This window comes from Hyla sarda, chromosome 1 (assembly GCF_029499605.1).
Source record: "Hyla sarda isolate aHylSar1 chromosome 1, aHylSar1.hap1, whole genome shotgun sequence".
Lineage (NCBI taxonomy): Eukaryota > Metazoa > Chordata > Amphibia > Anura > Hylidae > Hyla > Hyla sarda.
Genome location: NC_079189.1, coordinates 411451696 through 411467519, shown reverse-complemented (window position 1 = coordinate 411467519; position 15824 = coordinate 411451696). Strand labels below are relative to the sequence as shown.

General features: G+C 41.9%; 1 protein-coding gene across 6 annotated transcripts in view; it reads left to right on the top strand.

Moving 5' to 3' along the window:
* EMID1 (EMI domain containing 1) overlaps positions 1 to 15824 on the top strand; it is a 170736-nt gene that overhangs the window by 118414 nt on the left and 36498 nt on the right. For all 6 annotated transcript variants that reach the window (XM_056528738.1, XM_056528735.1, XM_056528736.1 and 3 more), the window contains 4 exons: positions 3391 to 3510; positions 11622 to 11699; positions 11781 to 11833; positions 15743 to 15796. In XM_056528738.1, coding sequence (XP_056384713.1) covers positions 3391 to 3510; positions 11622 to 11699; positions 11781 to 11833; positions 15743 to 15796 — 305 coding nt within the window. The remainder of the gene's footprint in view (positions 1 to 3390; positions 3511 to 11621; positions 11700 to 11780; positions 11834 to 15742; positions 15797 to 15824) is intronic.

The following is a 15824-nucleotide window of genomic DNA, read 5'->3' as shown; positions in this document are numbered from 1 at the left end:
ATAAAAGAACTTCATTTCTATAACTCACTTTAACTATTTCTTTGTCTTCTACAATCCCATTACTCCATCAACCTGTTCTCTCTGGGATTCTGAAAGCACATGCAAAAAAGGACCTAGCTGTTTGCAGTGACCTTACAGAATAAATGTCTATAGAGCAGTTAACATAAGGACTCTATTATTGCTTATTCTCCATGCCTTGGGGAACAATTGGCAAATGTGTGGTTATAAAGGAAATTCAGTTCCTTTATTTGTAATCATACAAGTAGTTGGGGCCATTTTCCTAGGGTGCATACCAAGTACAGTCCGGCTATGTTTGGAAGCCCTATAAAGGGTGAATGACGTAGTGATCGAGCATGTACATTGCTACTCCATTCATTAGGGGAACATGGGACTTCCATTCCTGTTATAAGCCGGGGTTCCTGTGGATAGCTAAAATCTTTAAATCTTAGGATAACCCTTTTAAAAAGTTATTTTCCTATCTTATAAAATATGGCATAGCACTAGGATATGCCATCACTTTTGTGCTGTTACACAGTTAATATTCTCGTTATTGTAGATGGAATTTACATAGTTTATTCTTTGATCCATTTCCTATGGATTTTTCTATGGCTAGTTATTTGCTGCCACCTTGTGGCCTTTTTTGGTAATGATCATGTTTCTCTCTCCTGTAAGCTATGACTCATTTCCTTTGTATGTAACCACACCCCTGCTTAGTGCATCACTTCCTGTGTCATGGCTGCCTGACTCTGCCACATGTAACAGGGACTCATGTATTCTGAATGCTAAGCTAAGGAAAGCATCATCTTTTGACCACATAATACTGGAATCCATTCATTCTGCTGTATTCTTGTTGTTTGATGTACAGAATAAACCAGCTTGTGGATGATAACAGTATTGATGATTTCAGCTCACCATCTCATAAGGATTGTTCGCAGTGGTTATATCTCCTTATTCAGGCCAGGCATAGAGGTCTTACAAGGGATAGATCACTATCACAACAATCTGAGTCAGAATAACTTTATAATTGCATTGTTCATTCTCATGATCTATGGGAGTTCCAGATGTTGGACTACCACAAGGTGATGGCATATTCTACTGAAAGTCTGTTCCTTTTCAAGATGGGGCAATGAGGCTGGGTTCACACCGCGTTTTTGCAATACAGTTCCCGTATACATTTTCACTTAAAAACTGTACGGAACCGTATTGAAAACCGTATGCATTGACTCTCCATTGAAAACCGTATGCCAAAAGATGCATCAGGTTGTGTCCGTTTTGCATCCTGTACAGTTTTGTCAGTTTTTTTCCCGTACCCAAAACCGTAGCCTACCACGGTTTTAGGTCTGGGTGAAAAACCGTACTGAAACGTATACGTTTTTTTTAAAAACATGGGAGTCAATGGAAACCGTACAGAATTGTATGTGCGTACGGTTCCATCCGGTTTCCACTATACAGTTTTTTACTTTGCACAGGTTTTTTCTTGGAATTTCAATCAAACAAGTGAAACTTTATTCATAATGGAGTGAAAAGTTAAAAAGGTATAATTTTTTTTTCTTAAAAAAACGAATGCAACCGGACATCGTTTTTCAAACCGTATACGGGTTAAAATTTGTACACATGTTTTGATACAGTTTAGTCAGGTTTTGAGGAATCCATTTGTTTTTTAATCAAAAACCTGATACGGGAACTGTATTGCAAAAATGTGGTGTGAACCCAGCCTGATACAAATTTTTCTGGTGTGGATTTGTAAAAAGCGTTGTGTCATTCAGAGGCACAACTTAAAGGAGTTGTCCCACAGATTTTAATATATGTAATTATATAGTGCTTGCTAAGACAACAAAATTACCCAATATTTTTTCTATTGCCTTTTTATTGCCTTTACTTGTAGCAAATGTGCCAGCCTTGGTATGAATGTAGTTGTCCTTGGTTATATCCACCAGTACTCCTGAGAAGCCTGGTTCACACATGCTCAGTTGATTTTCCTGTTTCCCGTCCCTGTGCAGCCTGTCTATTCTGCTCTTATAGCTTGCATGACACAAGCACTGAAGAAAAACATTCTACTTTCCCATGCTGTCACTTTACTCTCTGTTGTGTCCATTTCCCTGACCCTCAGTCCAGCAACCTGATATTGTATAGTGTTCTACACAGACAAGTCTCCAAAGTGAAGGAGGGGGAGGGGATTGGGGGTGAGCAAAATGTCATCCTCCACCTTTTTCTTCCTTTAGGCTAGGTTTCCACTTTGGTTTTTTTCTGGCACTTTTTGGAAAACTGCCACTGCAGTTTTTGTGCCAAAGTCAGAAGTGGATCCACAATGGAGAAGAAGTGTAAGTCCTTCCTTTATATGTCCTATTCCTTTTGAATACATTTCTGGCTTTGGCTCAAAAACTGCAGTGGCAGTTTTCCAAAAACTGCCAGAAAAAAAAACAAGTGGAAACTTAGCCTAACTGTGGCGAATTGTCTGTGTAGCACACTATACAATATAAGGCTGCCGGACTGTTGGCTGAGGGTCAGGGAAACTGACAGAGCCAGTTTCTCTTTAGTGCTCAGTGCTTGTGTCAGGCAAACTGACAGAGTAAAAGAGATGAGCTGCATAGGGACAGGGAACAAGAAAACCAACTGAGCATGCATGACCTCTAATGCTTCTAAGCAACACTGTGGGACATAACTAAGGATAACTACATTCATTGCAAGGCAGGCACATGGGCTACAGGTAGGGGAATAACTTTTAAATGAGGCTATAGAAATAATTGAAAGTATTGGTTAATATTGTTGTTTCAACAAGCACTATATAATACACGTTTGGACATGATGCTGGAACATACACACACACAATGGGGGGCATTTACTAATCTAGTCTATTCTGGGTATGGTTATAGACCAGCGTATGTGGTAGTCTCCTGTCTATTGTGCTCCTAATTTATCAAAGGTCTCACAGCCCTTGATAAATTCTGTGCTCAGACTTCAGGGTCTACAGCTTAAACTGCATTTAGACCTGCTCCAACATGGTCTGACATTTCAGTGTATTTTGGGCAGATGCGACTTGTCGCACAAAAGTCGCACTTGATAAATTCAGCACCAATGCATTTTCCAATGCATTTCCATCTAAAATAGACTTGCATGCATCATGTTCTAAAAATCCTCTACAGCAAAAGTCGCAGAAAAGTCGCACATATTTAGACTGCGACTTTCTGTGCGACAAATTTAGACAGGAAAAACCAGTCTAAATCCTTTGATAAATCTCCCCTATTGAGTTTATGTATATATATATATATATATATATATATATATATATATATATATATATATGTGTGTTATATAATATATTGTATAATATATAAATATTTAACTGATTTATAAACCACCTTCAACCGTCTTATCGTTCTCACTTACTAGGTCCTCCTGGTGCCCCAGGACCCCCAGGAAAAGATGGTATAGCAGGAGTTCCTGGCGAGAGAGGTCCCCCTGGACCATCAGGTCCTCCTGCTCCAGCTATGCAGAGACTAATGGATCAAGGTAATAATTTCAATTGCTTGAGACTATAAATTATATTTCTTTATTCAGTTATTTGTAGAGCATTCTGAAGACATGTAGTAAAACCAATCTCTGTTAAACTCTTTAACCTGTTGGGGACGAAGGGCGTATGCATACGCCCTTGCGTCCTGGTACTTAAGGACGAAGGGCGTATCCATACGCCCGTGGGAATTTCGGCCCCCGCCACGCGCCGGGCGGGGACCGGGCCGGGGTGACTGCTGATATCTATCAGCAGGCACCCCGTGCAAATGCCCAGGGGGGTCATTAGACCCCCCCATGTCGGCGATCGGCGCAAATCGCAAGTGAATTCACACTTGCGATTTGCGCTGATTCCGGGTCTATGGTGACCCGGTGACCCGGAATAGAAGGGGGATCGCGGATGTCTAAGACACCCACGATCCCCCTAAAGCGATAGGAGTGAGGTGGCAGAGTTGCCACCCCTCCTATCTCTGCTATTGGTGGTCTAGACGCGACCACCAATAGCAGATCAGGGGCGGAGGGGTTTACTTTCGTTTTCCCCGTCCTGCCCTCCCACAATAGGCGGGGCAGAACGGGGAAAACGAAGAGGAGCGGCGCCGGAGTCCACTTACCCCTCCAGAGGCAGCGGAGCGACGGGGATCGGCAGGCGGCGACGGAGATCTGCGGCGGCGTGCAGCAGAAGAGAACGGCTCCCGGATGCGACGGAAGCCGGTGAGTAGTTGCCTAGCAACATCTAGAGGGCTACAGTCTAAGACCACTATAATGGTCTCTAGACTGTAGCCCTCCAGATGTTGCAAAACTACAACTCCCAGCATGCCCAGACAGCTGTTTGCTGTGTGGGCATGCTGGAATTTGTAGTTTTGCAACAGCTGGAGGTCTGCAGTTTAGAGACCACTGCACAGTGATCTCTATACTGCCCTCTAGATCTTGCAAAACTACAACTCCTAGCATGCCCAGACAGCTGTTTGCTGTCTGGGCATGCTGGGAGTTGTAGTTTTGCAACATCTGGAGGTCCACAGTTTGGAGATCACTGTTCAGTGGTCTCTAAATTGTAGCACTCCAGATGTTGCAAAACTACAAATTCCAGCATGCCCACACAAAAAACAGCTGTCTCGGCATGCTGGGAGTTGTAGTTGCGTACCTCCAGCTGTTGCATAACTACATCTCCCAGCATGCCCTTCTGTGATCAGTCATGCTAGGAATTGTAGTTTTGCAACAGCTGGAGGCACACTGGTTGGAAAATACTGAGTTAGGTAACAGAACCTAACTCAGTATTTTCCAACCAGTATGCCTCCAGCTGTTTCAAAACTACAATTCCCAGCATGTACTGACAGACCGTGCATGCTGGGAATTGTAGTATTGCAACAGCTGGAGGCTCACTGGTTGGAAAATACTGGGTTAGGTAACAGAACCTAACTGAAGGTTTTCCAACCAGTGTGCCTCCAGCTGTTTCAAAACTACAACTCCCAGCATGTACTGTCAGACCGTGCATGCTGGGAGTTGTAGTTTTGAAACAGCTGGAGGTTTGCCCCCCCCCCCCCCCCATGTGAACGTACAGGGTACATTCACACGGGCGGGTTTACAGCAAGTTTCCTGCTTCAAGTATGAGCTGCGGCAAATTTTTTGCCGCAGCGCAAATTCCTAGCGGGAAACTCACCGTAACCCGCCAGTGTGAATGTACCCTAAAAACACTACACTACACTAACACCTAATAAAGAGTAAAACACTACATAAACACCCCCTTACACTGCCCCCCCCCCCTCCAATAAAAATGAAAAACGTATTGTACAGCAGTGTTTCCAAAACGGAGCCTCCAACTGTTGCAAAACAACAACTCCCAGCATTTCCGGACAGCCACTGACTGTCCAGGCATGCTGGGAGTTTAGCAACAGCAGGAGGCACCCTGTTTGGGAATACCCCTATGTCTACCCCTATGCAATCCCTTATTTAGTCCTCAAATGCGCATGGTGCTCTCTCACTTCGGAGCCCTGTCGTATTTCAAGGAAGCAGTTTAGGGCCACATATGGGGTATTTCCGTACTCGGGAGAAATTGCACTACAAATTTTGGGGGGCTTTTTCTCCTTTTACCCCTTATGAAAAGGAAAAGTTGGGGTCTACACCAGCCTGTTAGTGTAAAAAAAAAAAAATTTTACACTAGCATGCTGGTGTTACCCTTTACTTTTTATTTTCACAAGAGGTAAAAGGATACCCCATATGTGGGCGTAAAATGCTCGGCGGGGGCACAACAAGGCTCAGGAGTGAGAGCGCACTATGTACATTTGAGGCCTAAATTGGTGATTTGCACAGGGGTGGCTGATTTTACAGCGGTTCTGACATAAACCCAAAAAAATAAATACCCACATGTGACCCCATTTTGGAAACTACACCCCTCACGGAATGTAATAAGGGGTACAGTGAGCATTTACGCCCCACAGGGGTCTGACAGATTTTTGGAACAGTGGTACGTGAAAATGAAAAATGTAATTTTTTTGTTTGCACAGCCCACTGTTCCAAAGATCTGTCAAACACCAGTGGGGTGTAAATGCTTACTGTACCCCTTATTACATTCCGTGAGGGGTGTAGTTTCCAAAATGGGGTCACATGTGGGGGGGTCCACTGTTCTGGCACCACGGGGGGCTTTGTAAATGCACATGGCCCCCGACTTCCATTCCAAACAAATTATCTTTCTAAAAGCTCAATGGCGCTCCTTCTCTTCTGAGCATTGTAGTTCGCTCGCAGTACACTTGACGTCCAAACATGGGGTATTTCCATACTCAGAAGAAATGGGGTTACAAATTTTGGGGGGTATTTTCTCCTATTACCCTTTGTAAAAAAGTAAAATTGGGGGAAAAACCAGCATTTTAGTGGAAAAATATATTTTTTCATTTACACATCCGACTTTAACAAAAAGCTGTCAAACACCTGTGGGGTGTTAAGGCTCACCCTACCCCTTGTTACGTTCCTTGAGGGGTGTCGTTTCCATAATAGTGTGCGATGTGGGGGTTTTTGCTGTCCTGGCACCATAGGGGCTTCCTAAATGGGACATGCCCCCCAAAAACCATTTCAGAAAAACTCACACTCCTAAATCCCGTTGTTGCTCCTTCGCTTCTGAGCCCTCTAGTGCACCCGCCGAACACTTGACATATACATATGAGGTATTTTCTTACTCGAGAGAAATTGGGTTACAAATTTTGAGAGGATTTTTTTCCTTTTACCCCTTGTAAAAATTCAAAAACTAGGTCTACAAGAACATGCCAGTGTAAAAAATGGAAGATTTTGAATTTTCTCCTTCACTTTGCTGCTATTCCTGTGAAACACCTAAAGGGTTAACACACTTACTGAATGTCATTTTGAATACTTTGAGGGGTGCAGTTTTTATAATGGGGTAATTTATCGGGTATTTCTAACCAGAAGACCCTTCAAATCCACTTCAAACCTGAACTGGTCCCTGAAAAATTCAGATTTTGAAAATTTTGCCAAAAATTGGAAAATTGTTTCTGAACTTTGAAGCCCTCTGATGTTTTCCAAAAGTAAAAACTCATCAATTTTATGATGCAAACATAAAGTAGACATATTGTATATGTGAATCAATATATAATTTATTTGGAATATCCATATTCCTTATAAGCAGAGAGCTTCAAATTTAGAAAAATGCAAATTTTTCATGAAATTTTTAATGAAATTTTTGAATTTTTCAACAAGAAAGGATGCAAGTATCGCCGAAAATTTACCACCAACATAAAGTAGAATATGTCACGAAAAAACAGTCTCGGAATCAAATTTATAAGTAAAAGCATCCCAGAGTAATTAATGCTTAAAGTGACAGTGGTCAGATTTGCAAAAAATGCTCCCGTCCTTAGGGTCATAATGGGCTCCGTCCCCAAGGGGTTAAAACTAAAAATTCAAACACAGAGAAGGGAAAACTTTAACCCCTTAAGGACACATCCCATTTTGACCAGGACAATTATTTTTTCGTTTTCGTATTTTCCTCCTCGCCTTCGGAAAATCCTAACTTTTTTATGTTTTCATCCACAGACTCATTTCTCATTTTTGTGTATACGGGGCTGTATGAGGGCTTGTTTTTTGCGCCGTGATCTGTAGTTTTGTGTATATGTGACTATTCGATTGTATTTTTTTTTTTGCCATGTGATGTAACCAAAACACAGCAATTTTGAACTTTGTTTTTTTTACGTTTACACCGCAGTATCATTTACATTATATTTTGATAGTTCAGACATTTAAACTTTTCTTTTACTTTTTTTTTACACTTTTTTATGTCCCCATAGATGCCTATTTATAGCAATCATTTGATTGCCTATACTGTTCAGTGCTGTGCATAGGCATAGCAGTGATCAGTATTATCGGCGATCTTTTTCTCTGGTTTACTTTTTAACAGATCAGAGAAGAAGACCCTGGGAGAGCGGCTAAGGCAGGTGAGGGGACCTCCAGCTGCCATCATGGGTGATTGGATCCCTGAGGCAGCGATCAGATCATCCTTTCAAAGTGCTGCATTGCTGCAGATGCTGTGATCACGGCATCTGAAGTGTTAATGCTGGACATAAGGGTGATTGCTGATGTCTGCAATTACTGGCGGGTCCCTGGCTGCTGAAAGCAGCCGGGACCTGCCATGCATGATGCGAGTACCGTTCCATGTATAGGACATAAATGTACATCCTGGTGTGGGATCGGGACGTACATTTACGTCCAATGTCCTTAAGGGGTGAAAGGGTGCTCCAAAAAAAAAAAATCTAATCAACAGGGGCCAGAACGTTAAACAGATTTCTAAATTTTAATCCTTCCAGTACTTATCAGCTGCTGTATGCTCCACAGGAAGTTGTGTAGTTCTTTTCTGTCTGTCCACAGGGCTCTCTGCTGATACCTCTGTCCATGTCACGAACTCTCTAGAGCAGAATAGGTTTACTGGGCAGAGGTAGCAGCAGAGAGCACTATTCTGACCCCTATAACTTTTTTATGTCTATGAGTCTGTTTAATGGCTTATTGTTTGCACAGTGATTTATTGTAATTATTGGTACCATTTTAATTTAGATGGAATTTGTGTTCTCTTTTTAAACATTTTTATTCTGATATACAGTATGGTGTGACCGAAAATCAACAATTCAGTATTTTAGTTTTTTTTCTTTAAAGAACTCTGCTGCTAGACATAAGGGATAGGGATTAACATGTCTGATCACGGGGGTCCAGCAGCTGGGGACCCCTGTGATTTCTGCAGCGGCACCCCAGTCATCCAGTGCACAGAGCAAACTCCACTCCGTGCCGGATCATTGGCGAACACAACCGCCACGCCCTCTCCATTCATGTCTATGGGAAAAGGCAGGATAATATGTCTAGGGGCGGAGTACCCCTTTAACCTCATTCATCATATATAATGTTACATTTCCATTGTTCAGACAATTCCACATGCAGCAATACCATATATGTTTATTTTATTTATAGAAAAAAATGGTAAAGAGGATGATTTTAATTTTTTTAAAGGAAATCTGTCATTAGTTTTACCCGCACTAACCTGTTGGTACAGGCTAGTAGTGCGGGTGACACTGATAACAATGACATTTTAGCATGTGTGTGTCTTCTTAAATTTTACCAGTAGATGGCAGCCTAATGTGAATTATAACCTAAGCTGCAGCATCACATATCCTGATGCCGGCAGTGCTCTCATAGTGAATCTAATGTGGTAGCGAGGTGCGATGAGCGCTGTTGTTGTTACCCTAGGGGCAGATGGCATTAACCCCTTGTATTCGTGACACCAGAGGGTGGTTTAGCCTAAAACCACCCAAAGGTATACCGCTGGATCTTGGGCTAGCCACGGGGGCAATAAAGACTCCAACGCCATTGTTACAGACAACAGTAGCTTTACTGAGGGTAGACAGCTGGTAGAGTCTATACAGTTCAGCCAGGGCCCAAGAAGGTGACCAGTGACGCAGAGACCTTAAAGAACTACTCCGGTGGAAAATTTTACCTGTGAAAAAAGAGCATTAAAGAAAGTTATATAACATTGTAATATGCTTACGCTGTCCATATGGTAAGGTCCTCTTCTTCTTTCTGTCGCTCACCGGAAGCTCTGTAGTTTTCAGTCTTCTGATGACGCTCGACTTCTTTTTTCATCGCTCCGCCGCCATCTTAGCCCGGTGACTCCTGCCTCCCATGAGTCAGCGCGGGCTCTGCCAGCCTCCTAGCCAGGAATTGGCTACTCCCCCTGCACTAATCTATTCATTTATTCGGGTTTGCTGAGCTGCCATAGGCTTAGCTCAGCAAACGCTGCTGGCCAATCTACTTTATAGATGTGCGCATGCGCACATCGTTATTGCCGCTGGCCAATAAATCAGGAGGAGGACAGGAGCGGACAGGAAATTAGACTAATGCATTTTATGGGAGATGTAGTCTTTTACGCTACACTCCATATGCACTGTACCGGGAAGTGACCGGATTTTCGGATGGGCATAGCGGACGAACGGCTAGACAGATTTGCGTGGAAATGGCATCTTTGGAAAGGTAGGAGTCTAGGTTACATTATGGTATTAATTTAGAGCATTCTCCTTTAAGGGGTTGCTGGGACTTGACTCATAAAACTGGGACTTTAGCTTACTTGAATTCATGGTGGCTGCAGGACGTGACTTTGAGGCCTCCAACACTCTGGACACACACACTACACACAACTGCACTGGACTTCAGCTTAGCAGAAGGGCAGAGCTCAAATAGATAGAAGCTGCTCCACCCAGGTCTTATATGGGTGAGACTAGCAGGGAGCCCATAGGTCACTCTTGTGATCACCTGGTCACTGGTATCTCCTGGGTAACAATCACATGACATATCACATGGTATAACTAAGCAACATTACATTTTATAACACTTTACATGGTAAAACATATTTACAATGGGGAAACAAGTGCAGGGGGCCTTGGGGACACTGAAGGAGGCTGCCTGACAGGACAGCAGGAGCACAGGGTAAGACATCCCATACTGGGCCACCACATTAATATCTATTTTTTGACCTAGCTTTATACCAATAGACTACCTTACCAAATCTTATAGCAGGGATTTATCACTGTTGTCTTTTGAAAGTGTGTTTTAAAGTCATTTATTTTTGCTTAGGCTTTGCTTATGCGACATATTTATCATACTATCGAATATTGAATCACTTCAAAACACCATTTTGTGGGATTCCTCCTCGTCTCTGTGACATTTTAAAACGGCTCTCCAAAGGTAGTTTTGAAAGCCAGGTCTGGGCTGGTGTAGATTTGCAGTGTTTTGGAGTGGGTTGTGCGACATTCGCATCTGATAAATCCGTTGCCAATGCAAAGTGAAAACTAATTGATTACTATTTACTTTTGTAAGTTTTTGTAGCTTTTTGCTTACAACCAAAGCTGCAAAATAATGTGCTTTGGCACACGTGCAACATTTCATGCGCCAAATATAAGCAAAAAAAAAAGGTTTTAAAGACAATGATAAATGTCCTCCATAGTAGGTACTATATATTCTGGTAGGTAGCATTATCCAATCAATGGTCCAACCCAGATTCATACATCAGAATCAGTACTCCGGATAACATGTTTCCACTATTTCAGAGTCCACTGGTAGCATGCTGCGCACCAGTCTTATTTCCACACTATTTCCAGAAGTAGATGGGAAGCCTATGAGTAATGCAGTAAGGATTTGCACCATGTGCACACTACGCTCTTCAGTAATCATGTAAACTATCACTTTGAGAGGTTGTCCCAGCTTTTTGGCCATTTCCAGGCCATGAGTGGAAAGCGGAGATCAGGGAAGTTGAACAATTTGCATCACTCTTTAATGGGAGTTTTACAAATGGCGTAGCCCCGTGAGCTATGCAGTTTACACAGTTCCCGGAGTTACGCATAGCATGCAGGACTACTTCATACTACCACTGTAGAAGCAATGTGCAGTTAGCCTTATGCACTTGAAATAGGCTTGGATGAAACACCTCAATTCAGTAATAGGGAATGTAGTCCACATACTTTCAGCTTTATAATTGAGCCTTTTAGCTGTGTAATGTTGTCCTTTCTCTTCTTTCTCTAAAGTTAAATAATATTAAATATTCATAAATAAAAATTATTTAGAATATATTTTTGTTATAGATCTGTTTAACTCAAATCGTTTTACTGAAAAAGGAAGACACCCCATTCAGGGGCCAAGGGGCCCTCCAGGGCCGTCAGGTACCTATGACCATGTCATATTTCAGCTCTGTTTACATAATGAGTATATACAGTATGTTGTAACTATTGTTTGCCCAATAGGGCCGCCAGGGCCTCAGGGACAATCTGGACCACCAGGACCAATGGGGAAAAATGTAAGTTGAGACTTATTTTCTATACAGAATTGTCATTTACTACATTTGGTATTTTGTCATCAAATATACTGTCTACCATTATACAAAAGAGAGAGAATGAGAGAGAGACCAAGACATCCGAAGGCTACAGAAAAAATAAACTCTAAAAACCTATTGAAAAAAGTTCTTTACTTAAAAAAAAGGGTTTTACATGAAAATACACAACCCTTTTAAAAGGGGTTATCCAGTTTAGGAAAATGTATCCCCTATCTAAAGGATAGGGGATAAGTGTCAGATTCAGGTTATAAGCCGAACATATTGAGCAAGTATTCATTGCTATTTTATGCATTGAAGTATTTGATTTCAATTTGCATCACAAACCTGTTAATATCCTGTTAATTGCTGAAGGATTTTTTAAAAGGGTACTCCAGGTAACTAAAACTTATCCCCTATCCACAAGATAAATGTCTGATCGCAAGGGGTGTGACTGCTGGGGTCCCCCGCAATCTCCATAATGGGGCCCGACTACTCACCCGCCCTCAGAGCAGAGTGCCCCAGACCCTCAGAGACATGAGGGAGTGGCAGCCCGCTCAGCCAATCAGCGGCTGTGACGGAATAAGTTTTAATTACTCAGAGTACCCCTTAAAGTCCTTGATTAGTAACAGTGTTCTGTGTGTAGCATTACTGTAGTGTGGGCTTTGGTATTATTATCACATAAGATTCCCTTTAAAAGAAGACAAGTGCAGATTGATCTTATCCAAACATAAGTTTTCTGAGCTTTTTCACATACACTGTCACGGCAAACTTTCTGTTTGGAAATCTCAGCTGAGACATAACAGCTTAATGGTTACATTCACACTAGATGGCACTACAGAAAAGTGGTTGGTGACTCCTCCTCAGCTCTAAAATTGGACTACAGCTTTCCCCAGGTTTTGGCATTTAACTGTTAACCCCCTGCAGGCTACTTATACTGGGTTGACATTATAGCCAGCAGTCTTCTTATAGTTAGCCACTCACGAGTTGCCCCACTGCTACCCACTAGTTGTCACAGCGAGGCTGAATTTAGTGTCTTTGGGTGCTTTAAGCATGTATACGTATAAAGTTTAGTGCAGATGTTAAAGTGTCCCTGCTCTCAACTTCTCATTACAAATCATTGAAACTGCTGAAAGAATATGTTCACAGGTTGCTTTACCATGTGTAATGTGGAATATAGGACTCCACATTACTCACTCTTTGGCGGTCATCTTTGACACAATACTCAGAAACTGAGTTTTCTTGATGTGGCAGACAGGCAGTACGAAGAGTGGACAGATAACTCTTGGGGACCCCAGGCAATAGAGAATCATGGGGCCCCCGTGTGCCAACCCACGTGTGAGCCACACCTATATAGATAACTGACGGTGGACTATGCTCTCAAGGAACAGATGTGTATGTGTCAATGTGATAGGTATAGAGGAGCGAATGCAATGCGAAAGGGTAATAGAAAAGGGATGAATGGAGTGTTTGAAATGATATAGGAGCAATTGGAGAAAGTAAGGAAGAAGAATGAATGTGAAATGGAATATAAAGGGTATATGAGCCTTAAAACTTTCCAGAAATGTGAATATACCAAATAATACCAGTATCTTAAAATATTAAAAACTATTTATTTAAGGAAAAAACATCAATGATGGTATAAAACAAGAACAACTGGACCCTAGTAAAAAAATAGCATAAATAAACATAGGGTAATAAAATGCAAGTTCTGTCCTTTGTCTGCTGAGAGATAAGTGCTGACAGCAAGTCTCTACGGTCATCACTGTGGGCACTCGCAGATGTACCGTACTTGCAGCCATTCAGAATAAGTATGATAATGTTGAATGCCGGCAATTCCAATTCTATAGCAGAGTTCTATAGTGAAAAGTACTTGACTGCGGACCATTCCTATGGTGCAGTCATCACTGTATGGAGTGGCTATGCCACTGCAGACGTTCTGGCTACCCCTCAAATGTATATAGATGCCCTGCCCACATACAATAATTGTTTTTCCTTATTTTTTGTAAATAAATGTTTTTATAAATAAACAAAATACAGAGGTGCCCACATATTAATTTTTACTATATACTTACCCCCACATATTAAGTTATACTATATACTGACCTCACATGAGTTTATACTATAAACTGGCACCGCACATGAAATAATAACACCATACTGACCCCCACATATGAATTTATACTATATACTGTCCCCACATATGACTTTATACTATATATTGACCCCACATATACAGTATACATACTCTACACAAATAATCTAGAGCCTCAGCTGAAGGGAAGGTGGGGGGGGATTTAGGGGGTACTTTTAAAAGGTGGCACTAGAAGAGCGCACCTGAACTAACCTCATCCATCAGCAAGACTCACTTCTTGACGCTGCAGGCTGCCTCCAACCTTCAGGCACCATAGCAGCTACAGGAGATCCCTTTGCCCTGTTTGAGAACATGTGGGTCATGCAGTCAAATTCGGGTGGAGAAGGCCCCTGTGATATAAATAAAAAAAAGAAAAAGAACATGATGGAGGCGGGTCCCCTCTCTGGCCCGGTCCCTCAGGCAGTGCTCAAGTGCTTGACCTGTCAGTCCGGCAGTACTGACCCAACCGTAGGCCCGCAATATATCAGTGTAAGACCGGAAGCCCTTGTGCAACGTTCCTTTCTAATGATGAACTCTTCCACCTGGGGGGCTGAAATGTAGTAGAACATATTCTCAGTGTGGACTGGAACAAGGATTAGAAACAGTAACCTAATTATAGACTTGGGTAGGTTACATGTGGCCTATGTGTATGTAGGCCTAGCCTAGACAGTAGCTAGGTAAAGCACATGTGGCTCTAACAAAGGCCGGACCTAGACTACTGACTAGCAGGTTTGGGTCCACCCACTTCCCCAGAAGAGTAAGGTTGGACTAGGAATTTTCTCCTGCAATGATTGGTTAGGAGATGACCAACCAATTAATTAGCTGTACTAAAGACAAGAAATGTTAACCCTTGACATGTTGGTTTCCTCAGTGTGTGCATCAGATGAAGTACAATGCAGAAAATACAGATGCAACAATTCTCCAGTTCCTGATATATACAAATGCATTAGGCAAACCTTTACTTTCAGCCACTGACAACTAGGGAGAATTGGTAGTTGATCCTTGTTACATATGGAATTTCATTGAAAGATCTGGCCAGGTTTAAGTGTTGAAGGTTTTTAGGTGCATTTATTATTTGCGACTTTTTAAGAAAGTTGCAAAAAAGTGCTTTAAAAATGTGGCAAACATTATCCTACATTGTGCTAATAATTTTACTAATTTAATATTGGCATAAGGGAAAAAGTGTGGTGGAAAAAGCCACAAATAATTAATTCCCTCCATAGTATTAAAGGTGGTAAATTGCATTACACAACCCTTACCTATATGAAAGGTCCGTCAGCAGTATGCTAAGGCATTGTCCAAAGCAGGTACTTTTAATACCCATTTGCCAATGCTCTCACATTTGTCATGCTGCAAATTTGAGTGATTTCAGTATTCTTTTGGTTAGAAGGGTGTGTCAGAGTAGGAAAAGGTAAACTGCCCCACCAGCTTGTTCCACCGTACTGTTCCTCCAAAACAATACGTTTTGACATATCCTAGCAACATGTTAAAAGATTGTCCAGACCTCCACCGATCAGGAGAACTAGCCAGAAGTTTGCGTTCAAATCGTTCTCACAGACCCCTGTCGATCATAACTCTTGACATGTCACTAGGACATGTTAAAAGTTTTTCCAAATGACAGGTACACTTTAAGAAAGTGGTGTTGTCTTTTGAGGGATTTCTTTTATTATGGTTGATAAACTGTGCTCTATCCTTATAGAGGATATGTGATGAAGATATACAATTAATGGCTTACCATTTTATGCCAATGTGTTACTATGCAGGGGTTACCTGGCCCACCTGGAAGGGATGGTCAGAGGGGCGAGAAAGGAGACAGTGTGAGTACCAGAGAAAAATAACACACTG